This window comes from Kwoniella shivajii, chromosome 5, assembly GCF_035658355.1.
Source record: "Kwoniella shivajii chromosome 5, complete sequence".
NCBI classification, from domain to species: Eukaryota; Fungi; Basidiomycota; class Tremellomycetes; order Tremellales; family Cryptococcaceae; genus Kwoniella; species Kwoniella shivajii.
The window spans coordinates 371,009-396,626 of NC_085912.1; the positions used below are offsets into that span (position 1 = coordinate 371,009).

At 43.4% G+C, this 25,618-nt stretch overlaps 7 protein-coding genes across 7 annotated transcripts; 3 read left to right on the forward strand and 4 right to left on the reverse strand.

Moving 5' to 3' along the window:
- Window positions 1-891: 891 nt before the first annotated feature.
- Window positions 892-6,598, forward strand: IL334_003889 (uncharacterized protein; the record flags this gene model as incomplete). Its single annotated transcript, XM_062935613.1, has 7 exons — window positions 892-2,201; window positions 2,279-3,543; window positions 3,637-5,117; window positions 5,210-5,372; window positions 5,430-5,552; window positions 5,630-6,300; window positions 6,434-6,598. 7 exons carry the CDS (start codon window positions 892-894, stop codon window positions 6,596-6,598), a joined length of 5,178 nt encoding a protein of 1,725 aa, XP_062791664.1.
- Window positions 6,599-7,065: 467 nt separating this feature from the next.
- On the reverse strand, window positions 7,066-12,461 carry IL334_003890 (uncharacterized protein; the record flags this gene model as incomplete). Its single annotated transcript, XM_062935614.1, has 19 exons — window positions 7,066-7,329; window positions 7,397-7,667; window positions 7,731-7,876; window positions 7,937-8,517; window positions 8,572-8,634; window positions 8,691-8,874; window positions 8,928-8,954; window positions 9,019-9,210; window positions 9,272-9,388; window positions 9,445-9,598; window positions 9,649-9,830; window positions 9,893-10,028; window positions 10,084-10,446; window positions 10,545-10,659; window positions 10,718-11,639; window positions 11,702-11,758; window positions 11,827-11,927; window positions 12,060-12,198; window positions 12,393-12,461. 19 exons carry the CDS (start codon window positions 12,459-12,461, stop codon window positions 7,066-7,068), a joined length of 4,083 nt encoding a protein of 1,360 aa, XP_062791665.1.
- Window positions 12,462-12,945: 484 nt separating this feature from the next.
- IL334_003891 (uncharacterized protein) lies at window positions 12,946-15,218 on the reverse strand (the record flags this gene model as incomplete). Its single annotated transcript, XM_062935615.1, has 3 exons — window positions 12,946-13,392; window positions 13,451-13,969; window positions 14,028-15,218. 3 exons carry the CDS (start codon window positions 15,216-15,218, stop codon window positions 12,946-12,948), a joined length of 2,157 nt encoding a protein of 718 aa, XP_062791666.1.
- A 1,322-nt stretch (window positions 15,219-16,540) lies between these two features.
- IL334_003892 (ATP-dependent RNA helicase HAS1) lies at window positions 16,541-18,608 on the forward strand (the record flags this gene model as incomplete). Its single annotated transcript, XM_062935616.1, has 6 exons — window positions 16,541-17,000; window positions 17,058-17,257; window positions 17,314-17,431; window positions 17,545-17,846; window positions 17,931-18,251; window positions 18,324-18,608. The coding sequence occupies 6 exons, from the start codon at window positions 16,541-16,543 to the stop codon at window positions 18,606-18,608; spliced, it is 1,686 nt and encodes a 561-aa protein (XP_062791667.1).
- A 352-nt stretch (window positions 18,609-18,960) lies between these two features.
- Window positions 18,961-20,386, reverse strand: IL334_003893 (mRNA 3'-end-processing protein YTH1; the record flags this gene model as incomplete). Its single annotated transcript, XM_062935617.1, has 4 exons — window positions 18,961-19,044; window positions 19,142-19,529; window positions 19,666-20,113; window positions 20,245-20,386. The coding sequence occupies 4 exons, from the start codon at window positions 20,384-20,386 to the stop codon at window positions 18,961-18,963; spliced, it is 1,062 nt and encodes a 353-aa protein (XP_062791668.1).
- A 561-nt stretch (window positions 20,387-20,947) lies between these two features.
- Window positions 20,948-22,726, reverse strand: IL334_003894 (uncharacterized protein; the record flags this gene model as incomplete). The annotated part of the gene is made up of 2 exons (XM_062935618.1): window positions 20,948-21,565; window positions 21,674-22,726. The coding sequence occupies 2 exons, from the start codon at window positions 22,724-22,726 to the stop codon at window positions 20,948-20,950; spliced, it is 1,671 nt and encodes a 556-aa protein (XP_062791669.1).
- A 743-nt stretch (window positions 22,727-23,469) lies between these two features.
- On the forward strand, window positions 23,470-25,416 carry IL334_003895 (uncharacterized protein; the record flags this gene model as incomplete). Its single annotated transcript, XM_062935619.1, has 4 exons — window positions 23,470-23,749; window positions 23,850-24,441; window positions 24,511-25,047; window positions 25,140-25,416. The coding sequence occupies 4 exons, from the start codon at window positions 23,470-23,472 to the stop codon at window positions 25,414-25,416; spliced, it is 1,686 nt and encodes a 561-aa protein (XP_062791670.1).
- Window positions 25,417-25,618: the final 202 nt, after the last annotated feature.

Below are 25,618 nucleotides of genomic sequence, written 5' to 3' on the forward strand. Positions count from 1 at the left end.
TAAATGAAGAAGGAACAAGATGTTATAGGTTAACGAGAGGAATGAGAGGGGATATAACGATAAGACGGGAAGTGGATACCTCGTGAATGTATTCAGATTTATTTAAAGATATCCATCCCAGTTTTTCAAAATGCATTTGGGATCTCGTATGGTTGGTAACTTGTAATCATATCTTAGAACAAAAGACCGCTTCGGCCCGTTTGATCATACGGCCCGGGATCATTAGATCACGTGGTACAAGCCGGCTCACATCCCGGCTGATCCGGCATCTTCCTATAAATAGGTGCCTCATTTGATCGATCCCCCTTGTCATCGGTCAATGCCGTATCTCCGCATTTATATACCCTGTGGTGCCTGAATCGATGAAATGTCTTTATTGTTCTCCTCGTTCGTTTATCTTTACTGTTCTTCTTTTTGGTCACAGTTCCATCTCAGACATTGGACAAAAAGTGAAGCTTTTAGGACAACACAACCAGGTATGCGGGGATGAGGGAGAGGAGAGGAGAGGAGAGGAGAGGAGAGGAGAGAAGGAGGGCGAAGCATGAAGTATGCCGCTGTCCCACACACGAGGGGAAGCGAAACGCATGTATCAGGCGAGGTTGTATTTTCTTGTCGTTTTCACGTTCAATTTTCGTTTGACATTGACTTCGTTATCAAAATTGATCTGCTTCAACAGAACGCATACTCACTCGCTCACTCACTTGTCATATATTCTTCTCATAAGATCAGTACTTCAATCACCAGGCTCACAGTGCCGTTCACAAAACAACGCTTTGATCAATAGCTCAACATTACTCCTCGACATAAAGTTGAATCAACATCTACCTTCTTACCACGCCCTTTATGTTTGATCCGTCAACGGATACACTGACATACTCATCAAATCTAAATATGCAGCCACATACACAATCATACCATAATCCTTCTTCACCTTCTTCCTCATCTACACATCGCTCACTACGTTCCCCTTCCTCGCTTTCACCTGCACCTGTAAGAGAACGTTTACCTACACCCGCATTTTCACGACCACCTTCAACGTCTAATATAACCACCGACTCACGATATCCACCCATACGAAGCTTGACCACACCTTCACCACCTAAATTTATACCTTCTACACCACCTCGACAAATCAGGACAACACGTGCTTCACCACCATCAACTTTGACTAGAGCAGTCAATACTTCATTACCATTATCGCCTTCTGGAACACTATATTACTCATCTCCCCCGTCTGCCTTTCCAAGTCATCTCGAAACCTCCAATCAAGACGTGGAATTGACACCCATAACGCCTAGACGTACTCCACCAAGTATCAGCATACACGATTCACCTTTCGACGATCGACATTCTGAGATCCTCGATCGCAACGTTGACAGCAGTCGGAGTCCATCGGTATCGAAAGCACCAGATCATGACAATGACTTGGAAATGATATGTGATGAAGACCCTTTCGAGTATTCAGAAATCAGAGTATCAGGTGGAAAGCAAAGGACAATGCCAGGATACAAATTTACCTCATTATCTCCCCGGGGCTGGGATGAGAAAGGTGAACCATTGACCTTCGGTCCAATGTTAGATGATATAAGACCTATTTCAGAAGCTAGAAGATCGTTGTATCCTTCCTTAGCCCCAGTTCCACCTACAACTTTCGAAGATCATCCAGATATACCCAGTTCAAAAACAAAATCACTTTCTTTACCAACTTTGTCAAATCGCCCCAAACATACCGTCGATCCCATCAGACCGACTTTTAGAGGTTTATACACCCTTTCTTCGATGAGTGAATATATCCTTTTACTTATTCCAGCAATGGTCCTCTCCATCCTCTCAGCGTTGATTGCGCCTTACATGTCTATGATCATTGGAGATGCCTTTTCCGTGTTCGCCGCTTACCCTTTCCTCACCGGTGAGGCTTCTGATGCCGAAAGAGCAGCCTTGAAAAACGGCGTGACAGATACGTCTTTAAAATTCACGATAGCCGGTATTTTGGCAGTACTATTCAACTACTTCAAAGGAGTTTTCTGGGTCCGGTATGGAGAGTCTGTCGCTGCTAGATTAAGGGAAACAGTCTACATCGGTGTCCAGGATAAGACCATGGAATGGTTCGACATGGGTATGGGGATGAACGCCGCTGAAGAAATACATGCGGAGAAAAGAGAAGCTATAGGTGCAGGCGGATTGATGTCGAAGTTCACAAGGTATGTCATACAAAGACGCAGTGATAATTAATTAGATTGGTGGGCAAAAATTACTGCTGATATCGAAATTCGTATAGAGAGACAGACGATGTCCGACTAGCTTGCGCTCTGTCATCGGGTGACGTTGTAACCAACTTGGCGATATTCATACTCTGTTTCATCTTGGCAATGAAGACTTCGCCTATTCTAGCTTTAGTGACCCTCTCTACCATACCACTAGTTGTGCTCACTCAAATAATCACGCAAGTTCTTGCCGCGCCATTACACGCATCTGAACGTCGAGCTTTCGCTGAAGCTTCGACCAACGTTGAGCGAGTTACTGCTGCGATCGCTACAGTAAAGGTTCACAATGCTCAACAAGTCGAGCAGGAAAGGTTCTTAGATTTGGTTGGAAAAGGAAAACAAAGTTTGATTAAACAAGGTTTAGTCTGGGGTATATCAACTGGATTAACGGATCTCTTGCTATTGGGAACATTCGTCTTGGGATTCTGGTATGGAGCTAAAATCGTTAGAGATGGAAAATCAACAAGTGGAGAAGTTATGACTTGTTTTTGGGCTTGTTTGTTCTCTGCAACTTATCTGCAACAGGTCATACCCCATTTAACAGGTATCACTAAAGGTAAAAATTCAATGGCTTCACTTTTGACTATAATCAAAGAGGATCTAGATAAAAATAGACCGATATCAAATATATCCAATCCGTTCTCGCCCACAACCCAGCAATACGATCAAAGCGTATCCAAGTCACATCAATTCACACTAGGAGGGATCAAACCGATAAGATGTCATGGTGAATTCAATTTCCAGAATGTGTCTTTCGCATATCCGTCCAGACCCGACCAATTCGTTTTGAAAGATGTATCAATATTTATACCTCCTGGAGAAACCACTTTCATAGTTGGTGGATCAGGTTCAGGTAAATCAACCATCGCCCAACTACTTTTAAGGTTATATGGTCCTATTTCAGGTGAAATAACAATGGACAATCAGGCATTTAATTTCTTAGATCCGAGTTTCACAAAGGAAAATATAGCAGCTATCCAACAAGGTTGTATCTTGTTCGACATGTCAATACATGATAATGTTTCATTAGGTTTAGCTGGTTCGAATCCGACATTGAATCCCTTAAATGGCAAGATTGAAAATAGATCACCTGAAGATGTCACTAGAGAGGAAGTTGTTGGAGCTTGTCAAATGGCTATGATACATGACTTCATCAAATGTTTGCCAGACGGTTACAAAACGAAACTGGGATCAGGGGGTAATAGTTTGAGTGGTGGTCAGAAACAGAGATTAGCAATTGCCAGAGCAAGAATTAGGAATCCGACTGTATTGATTCTAGGTGAGATACCTGTTGTTTTGCATTTCGATGTACTGTTCCTCGGTGTTACTGCATCTTGCGTGTCATACTGATGAATCTTGGCATTCCACTCAGACGAGGCTACTTCTGCGCTTGATCCGACATCAAGAGTTCAGGTCTTTCAGAATCTCAAATCATGGCGACATAACCGAACGACAATAGTAATTACTCATGATCTGTCTCAAATCGTCTCAGACGATTTCGTATATGTAATGCACAATGGTGTGATATCTGAACAAGGATTCCGGGTGGATCTAATGAAGAAAACGAATGGTGTTTTCGCCGAAATGGCAGCTGAACAAGCCGTAACTCCTTTTCCTATTAAACGGATCTCTAACGATAAGAATTGGGAAGATGGATTAGAAGAGATTTTAGATATGGAGAAAGAATTCGAAGAAGTACTGGATGATAGACATCGTCCGTTATCTGTGACTCCCAGTTTCACTGCATTGAGCGTGAGACCTACAAGTGTCTATATGGACATGATGGATGAGTATTCTAAAGGAAACAAAACGTTTACGCCACAAAATGCAAGACGTCTTAGTAATGCCCAAAAGAGATTGACTTGGACACCTCAAGATTTAGGCTCACGTGCGCCCAGTAGATTCAGCGATAGTAGACCTGAAAGCAGGATATCAAGAAGGACAGGTATAGATCAATCACCTCGGATCAGCGTCAGAGGGAACATCGATTCGTCGAGATTACATCCCTCGTTCGATTCCTCATGTTTACCCAATCAACTTGCACCTGAGAAAGAAGGCGAATTGCTTCATGCTGGATGGATGGAAAAACAATCACCTTTCTCATCAAATTCAAGAAGCTCAATGAGTCTACGACAAAGACAACAACGTACTCTGAGTGAAAATCTAGAAGATGATTTAAAAGCTACCGATCTCAGCGTCCAGCTTACTGTACCGCCTGAGGCTCCTGTAGGTCCGGTGCCAGGCTTGATCGCCCTGATCAGATTATATTTTCCTACACTGCCTTCAAAATTGCTATTGCTCCTAGGGTGTATAGGATCTGTCGGTCATGGAGTCACGACACCAGTATGGTCATTCTTCTTAGCTAAATTATTGCAGATTGTAGGCTCGGGAGGTACAGATACATCGGCTTTGACCAAGTACGGGTTAATTATACTTGGTTTATGTGTCGCTCAAGGATGTTGCGATTGTTTGAGTGAATGGGCTTTAGTCGGATGTTCAGCAAGATGGTCATTTCAAATTAGGACAGTCGCTTTCAACAAACTGATCAACCAAGACAAATCATTTTTCGATGAATCGAAAAATTCTCCTTCAAGATTGGTACAGATTTTAATCAAAGATGCAGATGACGCTAGAACCTTGATGTCTCACGTTATAGGCAAAGCAGTGACTGTAACTACTATGATCGGACTAGGCATAATTTGGGCGATGGTAGTAGGTTGGCAATTGACATTCATTGGAATAGTCTTGGCACCTTTGTTTGGTGGATTCATAGCTTTTAACGTTTGGTTGATGGGTAAGAGGGAAGTGATTCATAAAGCTGGAAGAGAGAACGTCGCCAGGACGTTTTATGAGGTAAATACATCTCCAGCTCGAATTTGAGCTATGATTACTATTTGCTCAGAATTCGCTGTGGGGAATAAGCTGAAGATCATATCATGTCATAGAGTATTGCCAACATCAGAGGAATACGTGCCATGACTCTAGATTCTGCCTTCCGGGCGAAATTCCAACAAGATGCCATCCAGGCTAAACAACTGGGAGATAAAACAGCTTGGACAATAGCTATGGGCGGCGCTGTGGCAGCTGCTATACCTCTTTTCGCTCAAGGTGAGTACAGGTGTCTGACAAAGAGGGAGACAATGCTGATATCATGAATGCATCCAGCGCTTATGAATTGGGCTGGAGCGCAGTTCATGCTGAAGAATATCATGAATTACCAAGAGATGTTACAGGTTTACAACTTGGTGCTGTTCAGTTTAACTTTCAGTGCTGGAATGCTGGATTTCAGTACGCCACATCTTTTGCCGGACGTCTGGGTTCGTATGTCACAGAAAAGCTAACCTAATGATTATTTACCATAACAGTCCCAACGATGGCAAAAGCAAGGGTAGCAGCAAGAGATTTCAATAGATTGTACCTTTTGTCCACTACGACTTCCGAATCCCAAGGCGAATTACGGTTCCCGGTCACTGGACAAATCACATTTTCGAATATCCATTTTTCGTATCCCACTCGACCTGACGTACCTATTTTAGAAGATTTATCATTCACCATCAATGCTGGAGAGTGCGTAGCTATAGTTGGACCTTCAGGATCCGGTAAATCAACAATCGCTTCGTTACTTCAACGTTTATACGTTCCTCAAAAGGGTACGATCAAATTAGATAAATATGATTTAGGATCTGCTGATACCAAGTTTTTGAGAAATCACATTGCTGTAGTCAGTCAATCAGCGAATTTGTTCGACAACTCAATCAAAGAAAATATATCCTATGGAAATTCGTATTCGCTGGTGGAAATTCAAAGAGCTGCAAAATTAGCTAATATACACGAGTTTATCATTTCTTTGCCAGATGGATATGATACGAATTTAGGTGAAAATGCAAGTTTAATTTCAGGTGGTCAAGCTCAAAGAATACAAATCGCCAGAGCACTTTGCAGATCAAGTGATATTTTGATTCTTGATGAATGTACTTCTGCTTTAGATGTTGATAATGCTAGAGCTATTTTGGATACTATTGGTAAAATAAAAGAAGTGAGTGATATTTCGGAAGGATTTATCTTGTACTGTTTTATTCCCATTTTCCTCCTTCAGTGCATTCATTTTGTTTCCCACAATTCTCATCCTCACGTTCACCGCAAGTCACATTACTGATAAAAATACCTAGTCCCGCACTACCGTCTTCATCACCCACTCAGTGGAAGCTATGCGACGTTGTGATCGGATTATATGCCTTGGCGAGGGCAGAGTGGTAGAGGATGGCTCTTTCGAAGAACTGATTTCTAGAGGTGGTGAATTCGCTCAGTTAATGAGGACAGGTGAATGGAAGTGACGGCACGAATAGGATCTGTATGCTGTGGTTACACTACTCATATGTCCACTTGAATAAGATATGTTCATAGCTTTTATCCTAATATTGATGGTCTTTAAAAATGGATGTAGTTGTACTTTTCCTGTAATGAAACTGTAGAACGACACGACGATGAGCCACATGGGACATGAGATGACATAAATGATCAATCGCTCTGCGATGATGCCACGTAAAATCATAAACATGAGCAGGGTACCCATTCAAGTTACCCCTCAGTTCTCCGTCATTATCTGCTGAGTTGAAAGACGAAAAATGGGAAGCTATCTACAATATGGCGAGGAAGGCCAGAATCAAAGAAACTCTATATATAACCAAAGAAACCCATAGGATCGGGTTTTTTTTTGGTTTTCAAATGATATCGACTGTCTTTTGTCCGCGAACTACCACTCTTTGCTCTTTTGCTCCTGTCCTCCTTCAATCCCCAATCCCTAATCATCTCCACCTCCATCAACGGCAAACAACCTCATAAGATCTCTCACGCTCAACCTTCCTAATCTTCCAGCTCCTCCTTCGCCCATCGCTCCATCACTCAAAGCTTGTTTCTTCTCCTGCAAGTCAAGGATCCTTTGTTCAACGGTGTTCTCGATGACCAATCGATGAACGGAAACCGCTTTTTCCTGTCCGATACGATGAGCTCTGTCGACGGCTTGATTTTCCGTAGCGGCATTCCAGGCCAAGTCTAGACAGACGACCTAGTAGAAACAGAACATCAACATCAAGTCAGATACGCCACTCGGATCATACACAGAGATTACTCACGTGGTTGGCAGCGCACAAATTCAGTCCTACTCCACCACACTTCAGTGACATTAGAATGACTTTAGGTGAATCCGGTTCCAATTTCGTTGAGATGTTAAATTCCTTCAACACCTTTTCTCGTTCATCTTGCTTCATTGCGCCGATGTATCGAACATGCTTGACACCTCTTCGGTTCAAGTAGAGCGAACACAACTCGATGTACTCCACGAATTGAGAAAAGATGATGATTTTGTCGGAGGCGTCTTTTTCGTTCACTTGATCGATCAATTGTCTGGTCGAGGTGTATTTTTTATTAGCGAGTGCAAAGTACCTCGGTCATAGGACTTCTACTTACCCAAGTCGCTTCATCTTGGTGGAAGGAGGTACATTATCCATTGTCAAATCTTCCGCAACATCCGCAAGAGGATCCTCAGCATCAGGGTCGAGCTTCACTTGTTCGGGCTTCTTCTTTTTCACCAAACGCGGTTTAACATCGCCATTCTAAATGATCATTTGGATCAGCGGGTATATCACGTGTATGCATTGCGTCAACGGACTCACAGCTTTCCGTTTTCCTTTCCTATCACCTTCTTCATACCCGTCGTCTTCCCCTGCCTCCAGCTTAGCTTCGATGTCCCCTTCAACAGCATCTTCTTCAGCGATTTCTGATTGGTCATCTTCTTCGTTGTGCGGCTTGAACGCATCTGCTCTGAATACCTTGCCTTTCTCGATCGCACTTCTACACAAAGGACAGGCCCTTCGACCAGCTTGCACATCGGCATCTCCGAGGTCAGCTTGATTCATTGGGCCGTTGAAGACGTCTTCTATACACTCTGCGCAGAACGAATGTCCACAAGGAGTGATTCTCTCATTATTGAACTCGTCTGAACAGATAGGGCATTCGGTCTCTCGAGAAGCGTCTGGATTGTTCTGAGAGTCGGCAATTCTCTCTTGCCGTTCGGCAATGATTTTCTTGAGTTTGTCAACGACTTCCTGACCTAATAGTGTAGTCGCACGAGCTAGTTCCCCGGTGTCATCGGCTTTCACAGCATCGACACCTGACATTAGATCTTCGTCTGTAATGAGGACATCTTCCGCATGGACGTTATCATTGGGATTTCGTCGTAGAAGCCAAGGATGACCTAAGTGGATAGCTTCAGCTGATGTCCAGAAGTCCAAAACGTGGTTGCACATACAGGTTAGTTGTCGAAGTCTCAGCAGCATGACCAAGACCACGCTATAATGTTTCATGACAGTTCCTTAAAATGATATAGGGTCAGCTCTTCGTCATTTCAGTGCCGAGGACTTTATTTACCTTTCCTCAGATATGAATTGAATCTGATCTTGAACCTGTTTTCGATAGCCGTATAGATTTGTCTTTCGTCATCGGTGAAGCTGAGAGTTACCACTTCAGTGTTCTTCGGTGGCAGTTGCAAAAGTTTTTGCCCATTGAGTTCAGATTCCTTATTTCGGCGGATACAGAAAGGTCGGATGATTGCCTAGTCGGACAATCAGCTGATGGTTTTTGAACTTGTCAGAAGATATGATTTACCTGCATCCGCTTTGTAGCAAGTTTAGGCTAGGTCATATTAAGGTCAGTAACAGAAGCAGGAGTGTACTCTCAGGCGTTAGGCTTGGCTTACTCTTTTCTTCTGCATACGTGAAATATGTCCTCTGAAGTATTCTATTTTAGCTGCTGGAGAAATGCTGAGGAAGTGGAGATAAGGGTACATGTCTTCCAGGGTGTTCACAATGGGTGTTCCAGTCAAACACCAACGCAAGTAGGATTTTAGTGCGAAACATGCCTTCGTTGCTCGAGTATTCCTATTTCGGATCTGCGGAAGAACCGCTTGTCAGTGACCATATTCAGAGGTTCGGCGTACATGATTGATTCACCTGATGCGCCTCATCCAAGATCACTCTATACCAATGCACCTTCAACAATGGACCCTGCTTGCGGACATCAGTGTATGCCTCTTCGTCATCACTGTCGTTCTTTTTGGATCGTTTTTCCTGCTCAGATTCTTGTCAATTTTACGTACACTGCAACAATATGTAAGATGACTCACTTTAGGACCGAATTCAGCCACCAGAGTACCATACGTAGTCAAGACAACATCATACTGCTTAATATTGGCTTTACTCTTGACTCGCTTTTGACCATGATATATCAAAACTCGCAAGAAACCAGGAGTCGTCTTGCTTTCGATCTCGTTCTTCCACCTGTGCAATGAATATGAGCCCAGAGCCAGACGTTAAGGACATCCACTTACTGCGTCAATAAAGCGAGGGGAGCAACGATGAGGGTGCTTTTTACCTTTGGATCTTCACTTTGATGAGTGGCTATAGTCGCAATTGATTGCACAGTTTTACCAAGACCCATGGCATCGGCATTGATTCCTCCGAGATACCTTTTGTCTTTCTCCTTCTCGACCATAAAGTCTACACCGAGAATCTGTTTGATTGCTGTGTCAGATATTGTATTACTGGATTAGTCGAATTGAGAAAGAATCTCACCTGATGGGCCATAAGCTTAATTCGCAAATCCGGAAGGAAGTCAGTGGCCGAGTTTAAGCCGAGACGTTTGAGTGATTCGTCAACAGTTGTATCTTCGATAAAGTCTTTGAGATTTTCGTCAAAGAAAGTATGAAGGCTGAGACAGCCCAAGATTAGCTTCATACAAAGTGTATCGGCGCAAGTTCACTCACCCTTCGTCGCTTCTAGGACGGTCATACTCTTCGCCTAATCCGTACAAGTCGTCGTCTTCTTGAGCCGTCGCCGTCATCATCCCGGGTAAGGCGCCCCCGAGTTCTGGATTCCACCCTCCTGGCATCTCTAGACCAGCGGTACCACTGACTGTACCGTTGATTTGAGCAGAAGAGCCAGCGGCAGCGTTTGGTTGTGCTTGATAGGTAGGTGGGATGTAATTTCTAAGCTGGGGAATGAGAGCGAGCAGAGCAGCTGATGGCGGGAAATACGGCCGTTGAGAAGCAACGGGTTTGAGAATATTTATGGTCCTACGTCTGTTCATCACCGCCGAGTAAAGGTTGGGGTATTTGCTACATAACCCTCTAAGGCAGGGAGTGGGTCAGCGCTGAGGTCCTCCGATCGTTTAGTGGATATGGACCGATGAGGTGTGACATCGAGGAAAGAACAGCGAGAGACGTACTGAACCACAGTGGACGAAAGCAAAGTTTCTTCAGCTCTATAGAAAGCCAGACGAAAAGACGGATTGGTATCTGAAAAAGGTTGAGCGAACGGCGGATTTTGGCGTTGAGCGATAGCTGTACAGACCATCGACTTAACATGGACGATTACTACATAGATGACGGGATTACTCACCTGCTTGATCAGGTTTGACATCGTTTGGCTTGCTTTTCTGTTGGGTTTCTTTTTCCCTTAATTTCAACTTCTCTTCCGCAGATAAAGCTTGAATCCTGTTTGAACTGGAGCCATCTTGGTATTTCTGATTGTTACGAGACGAAGTTGATGTCGAAGTTGAAAAGAGAGCGTCGAAAGCTTTTTGTCTTTCAGTTATACTTGAACCACTATCATCTCTAACCATTTCTATTCCACCTTCCGATTGTGATGATCCTGGATCCTTCTTTCCTTGTGAAAGGGTGAAAATAGGTGCAAGAGGAATTCTACTCGAACCAGTTCTTGAAACCGGTTGACCTTTACCTCTGCTCTTGACTTGGATATCATCTTCGTCTGAGTCCGAAAGTAAGATGGGGTTATCTTTATTTGTGACCCTTTTATATTCGTCAGGAATTTCATCTTCATCAAGTGGAATAACACCATCTTCGTCATCGTCGTCGAGGGCGTTTTCGTCATACTCATTGTCTGATCCAGTTGGAGATGATGACGAGATCGTAATCACATCGATACTCCTCCTCCAACCTGCAGACGATGAAGAAGGTCGGTACTGAGTCGGGATCGGTTTCACGTCGATAGGATATCGGGAAGAAGGATAGGTAGGTGAAGATGCCATCCTGCGTGAAGCATATGATGGAATGGTCGTAAGGGGAGGACTGCTAAGGGGGTTAGGTCGATATGATCCCGAGACGAGAGTAGAAGAAGAAGAGGGTCTAGCGAAAGACGGTAAGTCCAAGATAGAAGTACGAGTGGATGTCGAAGGGTTATGACGAGAAGAGGACGATGAGGATGAGTAGGAGAATGGTAATGGTCGATTGGAAGATGAAGATGAAGAGAAAGAAGAAGAAGAATGATTCTGAGTTTGGGGATGAGTTTTGTCATTCACACCCTAAGATGGTTGAGTCAACTCTAGGTAATATGTATTCAGGATGACGAATGATATCGACTCACCGAATATTTACAGCGCTCGGACCTCCCTCTGACATGATCATCTTCTGAACAATGATCCTGTTAGAAGGGGGTATGAATCAATCAGCAGAGATACGAGAGGGTGCTAGGATATAGTAATTGCTCACATGATAATCTGAGAAACTACCAAACCCATCTGAACGACCACCATCGGGTTTATTGGGATCAGCAGAGAGGATCGTATCGTTCCAACAGTAATCTTCCATACCTATTCGCAGTCAACTTGAGGGATCAGTGCCCATGTCCGGTATATAGACGATACGAGGTAGCAACTTGGTATGCCTAGCATTGCAGGACTGGTATCCCTTCAACAGGAACGGTTGATAAGATTTGCACTTACATGTTATGACACCAAAACCATTACCGCCGATACCACCTTCTTTCCTTTTGGGATCTGCAAGTTCAATGATAAAATTGGTATCGTTTGGATATAAAAGGATATGTTCTTTAAATGAGTCAAGATAGAATTGAGGAGTGACCTTCAATGAGAAAATTGCATCGAAGGAGTTGTCAGCATGAGCTTGGTGTGGTTATAAAGACAAATACGGAAGGCTTGAAGTCGAAGGAAAGAAAGTCCTGACGAAAGAGCTGGGATTGGAACACGAAAGAGCCCAAGAAACCAGACAAGTTGAATGGCCTGAATCATGAAGACAGGTGTAAGGTCGGGACATACATTATCAGGTTCTTCATCTAGTCCCAAAGTCTTCCTAGCACATTCTTCGACCTCTTTATCACTCAACATCTTTCCTTCCTTTCCTGCACTCTTCGATCCGGTCCAGGCAAGAGAGAAAGTAGGTATTCCTTAATCCCGTTCAAGACGTCTGCGCGAGCGGTGCGTACTTCGAGATCTTTGCTCGAGGAAGACCCCAGAAGAAATTAAGATGATGGGTATCTCGCTAATATTGAAAAGTAAAAGAAAAGTAAAAGAGATTGGACATGAGATTTGTTTAGACTGAAACGATTCTAGACGCGACTGAACATTTCTGAAATCTCATGTAACAATAGAATCGGTCCAACGGAGACCATGTCCCTTCAGGATAAAATATGTTAAACTCGCATGTATAGATATTCGTTCTCGTCATGGCAGAATGTTGTCCATTTCCGGTCCAGATGCCGGCAAACGACGTCAACGGCTCAGATGATCGCGAGGAGACAGTAAGAATATGCAACAGATGTTATCATGACGATGCTATTTATGCAGTATAATGTATGTAATGAAAATCGTCCTATTCTTCATCGCTGTCTTCTTCGTCATCATCATCATCACTCTCCTCCGCTTCCAGATCCAATAATCCTTCATCATCATCGTCTGAAGCCAAGACGTCCTCATCGCTCTCCTCTTCGTCATCATCACTGTCATCTTCATCTTCGGATGAGGCCTCGTCTGAGCCTGCAAGCATATTGACATCTTCAATCTCGCCATCCTCGCCGATCTCGATGGGTACTTCATCCTCGTCGTCGCTTTCACCTTCGATGTACACTTCACCTTCACCACCTTTCTGTCCACCATTTAAAGCTGACAGAGAAGCAGCTTCAGCAGCCAGACGACGCATCTGAATTTGAGCCAAAGCAAGGTCCAATCGACCAGACAATGTAGAAAGTGGCTGATAAGTCTCCAACCTAGTTTGTAGCAGTTTGGATAAAGTTGCAAGATGTAGTGGCAGTGATGGCATCTGGAAATCTAGGTCAGCCATTGATTTCAATCGTTCGGGAAAAGCTGATGCGACTCACAGTCATCAAGATTGCACCCCTTTCCACCAACACGCCCTTGACCCACTCGACAGTTCCTCGACCTTGTTGTTCATGCTGAACACTGCCTCGTCCACCACCACGTTTGTTGGCGCTTTTGCCAGTACCCAATCGCTCCACACAAGCTTTGAGTAGTGGTAAAGCGAGCTGAGCAGGCATTTTTCGAATAGTGTTTCTGATTAATGTGGGGTTTCGATGCGAGAGACAAAGTGTGAGAAGGGCTGGATCGGAAGTATGAAGTGCTTGGACAAGAACACGAGTGAGGGATGCGGTGTTGACAGGACCATCGAAGGCTGCCTCTGCTGCTGCTCGAGCTTTGGACACTGAGGTTTCTCCTTCTCCATTCTGAGCGGTCCCATTGGGCGCAGCAAGCATTCGTTCGCCAAGAGAAAGATCGGCCATGTCAACATCGGTAGGAAGCTTGGAAGTGGAGTCTTCGGTTTCAGCTACTGGTGCTTCAGCGACACTGGCAGGAGCTGTGAACCGCTGTATTGGCAATGTCTAAAGATAGTTAATCATATCAGCTACTGATTGGACATCGGAAGGTAGCCTGACTTACTGTTGACGAACCAGCAGATCCCACAAGATCTTGAGCGTCACATTTGAGAATGGTAGACTGTCTGAGTCCACCTTCCGGTAACTCATATGTCACTCGGTGCCATTTGACTCGTCCGCCACCGGCCATCCTGCCGCATATCATTGCACCAGGAGCACCCTCACTTCCAGGAGCAAACGTAGCTATGCAAAGTCGCGCGGTTCGTTCGTCTTTACCCTCGACCAATTTGATGGGACTTGGTTTGGAATCGGATTTTGGGCGAGAGAAGTCTAGATCCGAGGGTAATCGGAAAAGAGATACTTCTCCAGACTCGTGTAATACAGATAACAGTGTCGAAGAGGTAGATAACGAATGAGCAGATGAAAGGGTCGGCGAAGCATATCGATATGACAATTTGGGTAGTGTTTGAGGGGAAGCGATAGTATACTGTGATATCGTGCGATCGTCTTCTGAAACCACCAGGAAGGAAATCCCTTGTTCTGTAAAGGGGAGAGGTAATATCGACGTGACTGAGGATGTAGATGCGGGTAAAGGTGAAGATGAATATATTATATCCGACGAAGACAATTCGAGGTGAAGTGCCACTATTGAATGTGTACCAACGAGGACGTGAAGGGTGTCAGGTGTAGATGAGGGAAGAACAGTAAGGGCGGAAGGGGACGATATGGACGAGGGTAGGGAAAAAGTATGTGTGACGCTTGACGCATCTGATGATATTATCAAGATGGAAGAGGCGGTGGTGAAGACAATACCATGCTCATCCGACCATGCCGCAGTGACGGATTGCGGCAGGTCAATCGTTCGTATTATTTCGCCTTTATTCGGAGAGAAGACTGCCAGTTGACCTTTTGCTGTCGTAATGAGGACAACTTCCTCATCAGAAGAATCGATTGGTCCAGACTTTCGTCTCTTCTTCTTCTTGCTTGCGCTATCGGAAGAAGCTACGGACGCCCAGGTGACTGTTGTAGCTTTACCGGCACCAGCCACTTCCCAATCGGAAACAACACGATCGGTGGCGACGTCCCATACTTGAACCTTGTCGGCAGAACCAAGTACAGGAGAAGCAAGAGCGTACAATGTTCGAGAGGGATTAAAGGCGGAGAGAGAAGAAGAGGGAGGGGATGGTTGAGCGACAGGTTGTTGCGATTGTTTAGGTCGAGAAGGACCGGCAACAGGCTGTCGTGAGGGTGCCATAGTGGAGTAGGATAGTAATGACTGACAACAACAGAGGTGGCGTCAGTGAAATGTTTTCGTACCAAACCAAGGATTTGAATGTGAAGAGAAGGTGATGAGTCAGATGGGGTGCCCGGAAAATGGGTTCGGGCCTTTACACCAGTTTTTTTTATATGTAAGAAGACCGTCGTGTTGGATCATCATTTATGGTTCGAGAGTGAAGGTTCAGGAATGAGGGATAAGGGGAGAGTGAACGATGAGGTGCTTTGGTAAAGCAGATAATCAAGCCATTCGAAAGACTGGAACTCACAGAGTTGATGAGGGTGAAATATAGATAACTATCCTTTGCCGAGCCAGGACCTTCTGGTACCTAGTATCATATTCGATGATAGTCAGCGTTGATGCTCTGAAACATACACATGATCAAAGAACAAGGATGTAAGGTATAAGAATCAGTAAAAATAAAACAGCCATGTTTTATCAGCATGATACCCGTCTCCTCACCTGTATCGCTACAGATGAATTGACGAGCTTGCTCAGGCGGTAATTCCCATATGGGACATCATTTAAAGTGTACAACAGGGATGTATGATAGGTGTGTGAGATGTAGATGTATGTTGAAAGCTCAAGCTCACCTTTCACGAATGAAGATTGCAAGAATGGAAAATGAAAATTTGATTTGAGGGGATAGCGCGAAGCTCTCGACCCTTTTGAAGTATATCTACTGCTTCATCAGCACAATGTACTACGAGCCGATACACAGAGATGAAAGCAGCATGGTTGGAAGGAAAGATCAGAGTTGTGCGTTTATGGGTCTTGGGCATTTCGCCTAACAGACTCTAGTTTGAAAATGAACACGAAGTCATCGTAGTAAGGAGTGACATTGGGGACAAGGGAAGGAGGGATACATTACTCAGAGCATGGGGACCAGTTCAGAAAGAGAACAGAGGTCACTCACTATAATTATGCTCGACTTGCGAGACTTTCTTGTTGTTTTGGTTGTTTGTATATAACGAAGAGAAGTAAGAAAGAAGAAGTAAGAACCCAAAAGTTGAAGAGACATGGGAGGAGGGGGGGGGAAAGAGATTTTTGGAAATTTAAATTTGGTGCTCTTGAAACTATTCGGGTCACTCGTATATTTTCATGTCTTCATTTAATTTAATTTATCCCGGAAAGTCGGAGATGGATTTTCAACGATTTATTTTGGTACTGTGGCCACCAACCAATGCAAAATATATGCGATTATCATTGGTGAAGATTTGTTGACTCTTACTACCTTGCGCACGCTCAATCAATTCGACCCTGTTCAGACAAGGAGGAGATTGGTGATAAGACAAGACAACATGTCGTCTACTCAAGTACCCAGAGAAGATGGATTGAAAACAGCCAAAAAGAGAAAAAGACCATCAAAGGTCTCTACCGAAATCGCTATACCAGCCAATGATCAAATCGAACAAACTGAAGAGCCAGTAGACGCCGATACTTCGATGACAGAAGCTACTTCATCAAAAGTAACCCTCGATGCTCCAGCCAATGGAATGGGAGTGGATGGAGCTCGAAATGCTCCTGGAACATCATACCAAAGAGTTCCATTTTCAACGTTGAATCTATCCAATCCAACTATGAACGCTATCCAACGAATTGGGTTTGAAACAATGACTGAAGTTCAAGCTCGTACCATTCCACCTCTGTTAGCTGGTAAAGATGTTTTGGGCGCAGCAAGAACAGGTTCAGGTAAAACTATGGCTTTCTTAGTTCCCAGCATTGAACTGTTGAGTACACTGAGATTCAAACCTGTGAACGGTGAGTATAGTCATTAAGTCTCCGCCTGTACACTCCATACTAACGAGAACATCACAGGTACCGGGGTAGTCATCATCTCCCCCACTCGAGAACTTGCTCTTCAAATCTTCGGTGTGGCTAAAGAACTCATGCAAGCCCATTCTCAGACCTTTGGAGTCTTGATGGGAGGAGCGAACAGGAAAGCTGAGGCGGATAAGTTGGTCAAAGGTGTGAATTTGATTGTTGCAACTCCAGGTAGATTGCTGGATCATCTGCAGGTAAGTCAGCCGCATTGTGCACATAGCTGTATTAGCTAATTATGTGGTTATATCAGAACACCAAAGGATTTGTCTTCAAAAATCTTAAGGCATTGGTTATTGATGAAGCTGATAGAATTTTGGAAATTGGTTTCGAGGAAGAAATGAAGCAGATTATCAGGTTGTTACCAGCTGGTGAGTGGGCTAAACCTCATTCATTGATCTCGAAAGCAGAAATTTGTGCATCTATCACACAAAATTTGATTCATTGCTGTCATCAAACACTGACATTCTTTTGGTAATTGCAGAAAACCGTCAATCAATGTTATTCTCAGCTACTCAAACAACTAAAGTAACTGATCTTGCTAGAATATCGTTACGTCCCGGACCATTATACATCAATGTTGACGAAGAGAAATCAGCTTCTACCGTGGACATGTTAGAACAAGGTTATGTGGTTTGTGAATCAGACAAACGATTCATGCTCTTATTCACTTTCTTGAGGAAAAACTTAAAGAAGAAAGTCATCGTCTTTTTCTCAAGTTGTAACTCCGTGAATTATCATGCGGAATTATTGAATTACATTGATGTTCCAGTCCTGGATTTACATGTAAGTTCTGGTTTTATCCCAGCATTTTGTCCACTTGATATTCGAGAATCACCTGCTGATCTTATCTGGTCGTGTGTGATTTAGGGAAAACAAAAACAACAAAAACGAACTAATACATTCTTCGAGTTCTGTAATGCACCATCAGGTATATTACTTTGTACAGATGTAGCAGCTCGAGGACTTGATATACCGAAAGTAGATTGGATCATTCAATTTGATCCACCAGATGATCCAAGAGATTACATTCATAGAGTTGGAAGAACTGCCCGTGCTGGTAAAACTGGAAAATCACTCTTGTTCTTGTTACCTTCAGAATTAGGATTTTTGAGATTCCTCAAAGTAGCTAAAGTCCCTTTGAACGAATACCAATTCCCTCAAAAGAAAATTGCAGATGTACAAAAACAAGTAAGTGGATCTAACCCTTTCTCGTTTTTGTCCTGGAGTTTGTAATGCTGATCATTATATCTCATTCGATAGCTTGAAAATCTTATTTCGAAGAACCATTACTTGAACACATCAGCAAGAGATGGATATAGGTCATACCTCCAATCATACGCTTCATACTCCCTTAAAAAGATCTTTGATGTCAACAAGCTTGATCTAGCTAAAGTAGGTAAAGCTTTCGGATTCAGTGTTCCACCAAAAGTAAACATTTCAGTTGGCAGTGTTAAAGCCAAGAAGGAAAGGGATGATGACAGCGATGAAGACGACGGAGAGATCAAAAAAGCTTATTACAGGAATAGGAAGAAGGGAAAATTTTAAATTAGTTGTTTAGTCTTGTTAGATAGTTTTAATTCCTTGAGGGCATATGCATATTATTGATTATACCATACCTGTTACGTCGTCTGATTCTATCGCACATACGACGCAGTGAACAGTATCTCACACGAAGCGTTGGAAATTTAATCGAAAAATTTTGTGGATGTAGGCTCATGTCACGACATCCTCTACGATATACAACATATGCATTGAATTGAACAGATTTGTTGAAATAGCTAACCACGATGTTGGGTATTTTCGCCTATGCTGGTGACACCTTCAGCTTTCGCCCAACGTGTACTTCTCATCAAAGACACTCGCCGCTCTCCCATCCACGATCGCGCTTCACCTATTCTCACTCTTTCTTCAATCCACCTCTATCTCCTGGAACAGCTTGATTAGGACATGTATTTGCGAAATGACCGTATGTGTTACACCTCTACAAAAGTCAATACAATATTAGCAGATATTTCTAACTACATCGCCATCTCAAAGGACGTAACATGGTATGATAGAAGAATGAAAAATCAACTCACGAAACAAAGCACAGTACTTAGGTCTTTTACCCAACCAGTTTTCTTCTCATATCCATCGGGTCCCCCGCCACCCCCTCCTCCACCGCCACCACGACCACCACCATCATGACCTCTTGATCCACCACTGTCTCTATCTTCGCCACCGCCGCCACCGCCACCGGGCCCACGACGTGCATTTGATGATAAGAATCCACCTGCTCTCCAACCACTCAAAGAACCACCTTCTACCCAAGCAGGAGCAGGAACCACCACAGCGTTAGGATCATATCTGTATTCTCGCCATCGGCCGTATCCTGCTGGTAATTGTGGTGGAGGACCAGTGAACTGTTTGGGATCAGGTGGGATTGGGTTGACGTATTCTTCAGGTGAAGGACGATTCGGTGAGGGACTGCGACGATTATTCAGTTAGCATTGGGTCTTTTTCTGCCAGCATAAGACCTCTCATAAAGTAGGCTTGAGACTTGGGGGAGAGGTCTAGTGTTTCATTATGGATATAAAGCAACAAAGAAAACCAAAAAACTCACTGAGACAGTTTACAGTTCTTACCATCTGGACAGAACCCACTTTGATATGCTTGACATAATCTTCTTCTTACATGTCGTTTATCACATTCTGGACCATTAACACAAAAACCACGATTATAATCTGGACATTCGACTCTTCTATCTCTTGGATGAAAATATAAACATTCACCACCTAATTCACATTTACCTTGTTTGACAAACCATATGCAGATTGGCATTGTTCTTAGATTAAAGTCATGTGTATATTCACAATTATCACCCATCTTACATAAATTTCTCAGATAATGTTTACACACTGTTAATTTCTTTTCTCTTTCTCTTGGATGTGGTGGAAGGGGCGGTGGTAGTGTGAAGTTTGCAGGTGAAGGTACAGTATGTCGATAAGGACATTGTGAAGGTGGTAGAGGACATCCGAGTGGTGTAAGTGATAATGGACATATTTGAGAATCTGAGGGCAATGTTAGTACATATTCATTAGAGAAAGGTTGAAGCAAATTCTTGAAATAGTGATAAATCCACTCTGCACCTCTCAGCCTTCTCTCGCCAATTATTGAGCACGTAAGACATGGGTTTACTCACCTGAATCAAGCTTATACCCTTTCTCTCTCTTTAAGAATCCCTCAATGTCCAAGTTGACCTGATGAAAATCTGGTCTGACAAAATCTGCCGCTCTGCCCAAATGAGGATCTAAGGGTGTCGTCGAACTGGCCGCAGCTGCCATTATGAGAGTTGATTCCTTTGATGCAATCTATCTAAGACCTCGTTATTTACTGTTCCTTTGCAGACAGAGCTTGTTGAGTCGAAGTGAAGGGCACAAATGAGTTATGCAATGTCGAACAAGTTAACATGTTAACGCATTGAAATATGCAGCAACTCAATTTGTCCGCTCGAACACAAGATCTAACTTTTGCGTGCGTTTTGAAGATGACTAAGCCGGAAGCAAATCCCTCACCATAGCTCAATCATTGAAAAGCTCAAAAGCACTGTTCTGTTCATTCCCATGTATGCATTCACTGGACGCTTTAATCAAATGGCAGGATGTACCCAGAATACCGTCAGCAGCCAGAGCATCGAAGCCAAAAGATACACTTTTGTCATTTGTCTTGAATAGCGGGAAAGAAGGAAATCTCAATGGTTCAAAACGTATGTCGAAGTACAACTCTATTAACACGACTAACCTCGGTAGCAGGAAACGAAAAATGGATACATACAACATGAACATTATGGTATCTGTCCTTTAATATGTACCGAATACAACTATAGCTTTCACTTCGTGTCAATATCACCACCTAGCTTTGAAATTCATCTCAACTGGACTATCTGTGATTTTCCTTTCCCTTTTCCCGCTTTTATTTTCTGGACTCTCCCCAAACCAATGGTGACGGTGATTGAGGTGATCATGGTCATGCATATGACCAGCGAACCCTAAACTTGAAGCTTCATCGATATCCAGGTTCAACGGTACCCTTTTACCTCCTTGATAAGGTGGAGAAGGGGATGGCACGTCATCCAACCTCTCTGGAGGTAGGTCAGAACCTTTTCTGACATCTTCATCATCAGGCGATGGTCGAATAGTGTTGACCAGAGGGGAGATTGGCGTAGGTCTATCTTTTATGATTGAAATGGGTGATAAATCGCCTGTAACAGTGTTCGATCTGACCATAGTAGGAGCTCGTTGACGATGAGATGTATTCTCAGGTGAAGATGGGTTTGCGACCGTTGCTGATCTACCCAGACCAGAAGAAGGTGTAGTGGGTGTGCGAGGATCTTCTTGTGAATCAGAAGGATGAGACGCGGAGGTTTGGGTTGGGATTTGCGCATGTGTTTGATGTCGTGGAAATGTTAATTTAGGTGTACCAAGTTTGTGGTAGTTTCGTAAGGTATCTGATATGGTGTCGAGCTATAAGCCCCCCCAATGTGACAAGTTAGCCCATGAATAATAGTTATGCGAGTCAATCAATGACCATCGTCAATCGGGGTCTCGCTCTTCCGTGGAAGTTCCACTTACCCGCTTCATGATTTCTTCGATACCTTTCTCTCTCTCTTCAACTTGACTCTTGACGTCTTTACCATCTTTTGGTTCTGTCTTATGAGTATCGACCTCCCATATATTCCTTTCACCCATACCTAGACCTTCTAAATTTAGATGCATCTTTCCAACCTCATCTTGACCTTTGAGTACGATTTCTAGATATCCTCTCAATTTTTTACTCATATCCAAACCTGAAGTGGATAGATTAGCGTTAAAAATCTCGAATATAGGTTGATTGCTTTCTTCTTTCTTTTCACCGGCGGTAGAGGTAGATGATGGGATAGCAGATGGCAGTAATGCAGTGGAATGTTGTCCAGGTGCAGAAGACGATCTAGCGAAAGTAGGTCTTGTATTCTCCGATGTAGGTGAAGATGCTGTTGTGATTGGTAATATATGTTTCGAGACATATTTATCATGTATTGATGACGGCGGTATCAGACTTGGATCGTCGAATGCATTTATACGTGATTTCGAATTCGCATTCAAATGGGTATGTGGTAGCGATTCCCTCCGTTTGGCAGGTAAATCAATTGGTGATTTAGGTAATGAATCGTCGTCTCCTGGTAGAAGGTTAAATGATTCACTTGATATATTTGATAACTCTTTTTGTTCTTCATCATTTCCCATTGGATACTCTCTCGCGAACTTTGATTTCCCCTTTCCCTTTCTTGTTGATTCATCAATTTGCTTAGCGGATCCTGGTAAACCGAAATCTCTAGCTACTAATAGTGAACGAGAACCACCACTTGTCATCATGTCATGATCATTTTCGCTTAGACCGTAAGCGCTACCTTGACGAGTGTGATGGTTGTTTGGCTGATATGGATATATTGGATTCGTTATACTGAATGGTGATCCAAGATTATCTGTTGAAGTCTTTTTGGAGGGTGATGATGGGGATGCGGGAGAAATAGGTGATCCTGATCGGTTTGTAGTTGACCGCAGCGGGAGATTCGGACTTGGTGGATTACTGCCGTCTTTGTGGGATGAAGATTTTCTACGAGACGATAAGGCGTAGTAACCCAGCATGACTGTCGAGTTCGCATGAAGTTCGTAGTGATACTACATCAAATATTGATTCGATGTCATTCGAAAAAGCCAATTCACAGCTAACGACCCTTATCATATCGCGCCCGGGGTTGACACATGGCGGAACAAAGAAATTTACTCCGTAAAAGTATGAAATCCGCCAGATTCAAGAAGGCAATTACTCCGTGCACACACGTTCCATGCTCCAACAACGAATTGAGGATATGAACAAACCTGTGACGGTCCCATCGCTCGCCTTGCAAGCATATTGTAGTTGAGATTTGCTAGATACAGACACTTCATAAGGGAGTAAGTAGGTGTGGTGTATTTGATCAGCGAAAGGATGCCATGCGTGTACCATGTGTTCATCGTAAGAACCCTCCACCTCATTCAGTGGCGGTCATCTCCGCCGCTCTTTACGTTAGTCAGGATTCTCAAACTGCTTACCAAGGTGTTCTCATCTAAGGCCAGCATCCTCTAAATTGCTCCTACTTCCTCCACCACTCCACGGTAGTGGTCGATTCTTCAGAGGATATCTTCTGAGTAAAGCTTGCTATAAAACCCATCAAAATGCATCCAATGCGTGTCCTGCCCGTTACTGATGCTGATACGCTCACTGGAAGAGCACAAACAAAACCCTTTTCACTCGAGCGTTGAACTAATTCCCGACGATCGACAGGTCTTACATTGTCAGTAGTCAGTAATAACATAAGTTACTCCTCATGCCAACCAATTCGACAGAAATGAGGACTATCCCATCAGCGGATCGTACGAAGCAAACTATGATACCTGATGTTTCGATAGACCAAGGCAGCCAAAACAAAACGCCAATCTGTAAAGATTCAAAAGCGAATGTCTCACGTGCGACTTTGTCGTTTGCTGACAATCACGAGACATCAGAACGACGTCAAGTCCAAAATTCCACAGGCAGCGATGCCCAACAAGCGAGAACTATGGTTGAGATGTCTAAGTGCAAGAAATGGGCCTTATTGTGGCTTTTCAGTTTTTCTCTATTTGTAGATCGTGAGTCCTTTCAATTCTAAAGCGTGATACAATCTGCCTTGTCCTTTAGAAGGTAACACCTAATTAACGATATGCTGATATGAACTTGGCGAAAAACAAGAATGGAGTTACAACTCATTCTTCATCTTTTCACCACCTATTTCCGAGGAATTATCTATACCTACACCTCAACAATCATGGATCGTAACTTCCTATCTGATCACTTTCGGATCTACGATCTTATTATTCGGCCGAGTTGCTGATCTTTTCCCACCTGCAAACGTATTTTCCTACGGATTTATTTCACTTGCTTCATTGAACTTGATCATGTCGTTTTTGCCTGAACTATATACCTTTTTCATATTTAGGGCTCTATCAGGTATTGCAGGAGCAGCTTTGATCCCTTCCGCTTTCAAATTGATTTCCGGCATATTCAGACCTGATGAATTACGTAGAGCTTTAACTATATATACTTCGGCTGCTCCAATGGGAGGTGCTTCTGGCGTGATCCTAGCTGGCGTCGTTCAACTAATTCCCAACCAAGGCCAAATGTCAGCCTGGAGATGGTTCAGTAGAATCTTAGCTGTCATCGTCGGTGGTCCAGCGATCGGATCTCTGTTCTGGATTCCCAGATCGATAGGAGTAGAGAAAGAGGAAAGCAGGAACGATGCGAAAGACAAGTTGAAAAAGTTAGATCTGGGAGGATCGTTTCTGTGAGTGTGATCAGCATTTGAGAAAACTTCGAACTTGGCATTGATGTTCTTGCAATTTGGTCAATCTAGTATCTTAGCAGCAGTTCTCTTGCTTATTCTATCGTTGACTATGGGAGGGGATCATGGATTCCAAACTGCATATTTCATTGCGCCGTTTCTCATTTCAATGACACTGTTCCCAGCATTCTTCTGGTATGAATCATCACTCCCTGAAGGTTATCCATTACTCGCACCATCAACTTTCAAAATACCCAATGTGGCGGTTTTCTTATTCTTGGGATTAATTCTCTTTTCTTGGTGGTCCGTTAATAATTTGGCTCTAGTAAACATTTATTTAACATATCGAGATGAAAAAGCAATCATAGTCGGAGTTAGATTATTACCTCAAGCTATAACTTCAATAGTCGTAACTTTGATATTATCGAAGTGGTCTTGGTTCACCCAACATCCAAAGATCGCTATAAGTACAGGTTTGAGTTTAGCTATGGGTGGTTATGCTTTGATGTCCCAGTCTGCTTCTCAAGTTGGCAGCGATTATTGGAAGTTCGTCTTTCCACCTTTCATCTTTGGTTCAGGTGGTGCAATGATGGTTTATTCAGCTACAAAGTGAGTTCTCTGTAACATTATCGCTAATTGCCAATCGTCAATCGAGCTTCGTCGTTTTCGTCGAGGTCCATGTGAGCTGACCTGATTTTCAGTGTTGGAGTAATGACGACCGTACCTCCCGAAATCGCAGGCACAATCGGAGGTCTTCTGCAAGTATTCTTTCAGGTCGGAGCTTCATTGGCCTTGGGCATTCAAGCTGGTTTGATCACCATCAATGCCGGTGCTTTTGGTAACTACAAGAACGTCCAAGCGTCTTTCTATTTCGAGATTGGATGGCTCGGATTGGGATTATTGGTATTTTTGCTAGGTTACAGGACCGTCAAACCGAACAAGACAGACGTAGAAACATTGCAGCATGGTGAAGAATAGCTTGTGGCGCAGAAGCCGTTGGAGAAGAGTGGAATTAAATCATGAACCAGCACAATACAGACATAAATAGATGAAAATGCAGAGTTGCGGACAGTACATCTTTCACATGTCAACCATGACATCAGCTTTACAGTCAAATTTCTTGCCAAATGACATGTGGATGTGACACATTGGTTCCTTTGCCATTCTTCACCTGTATTTT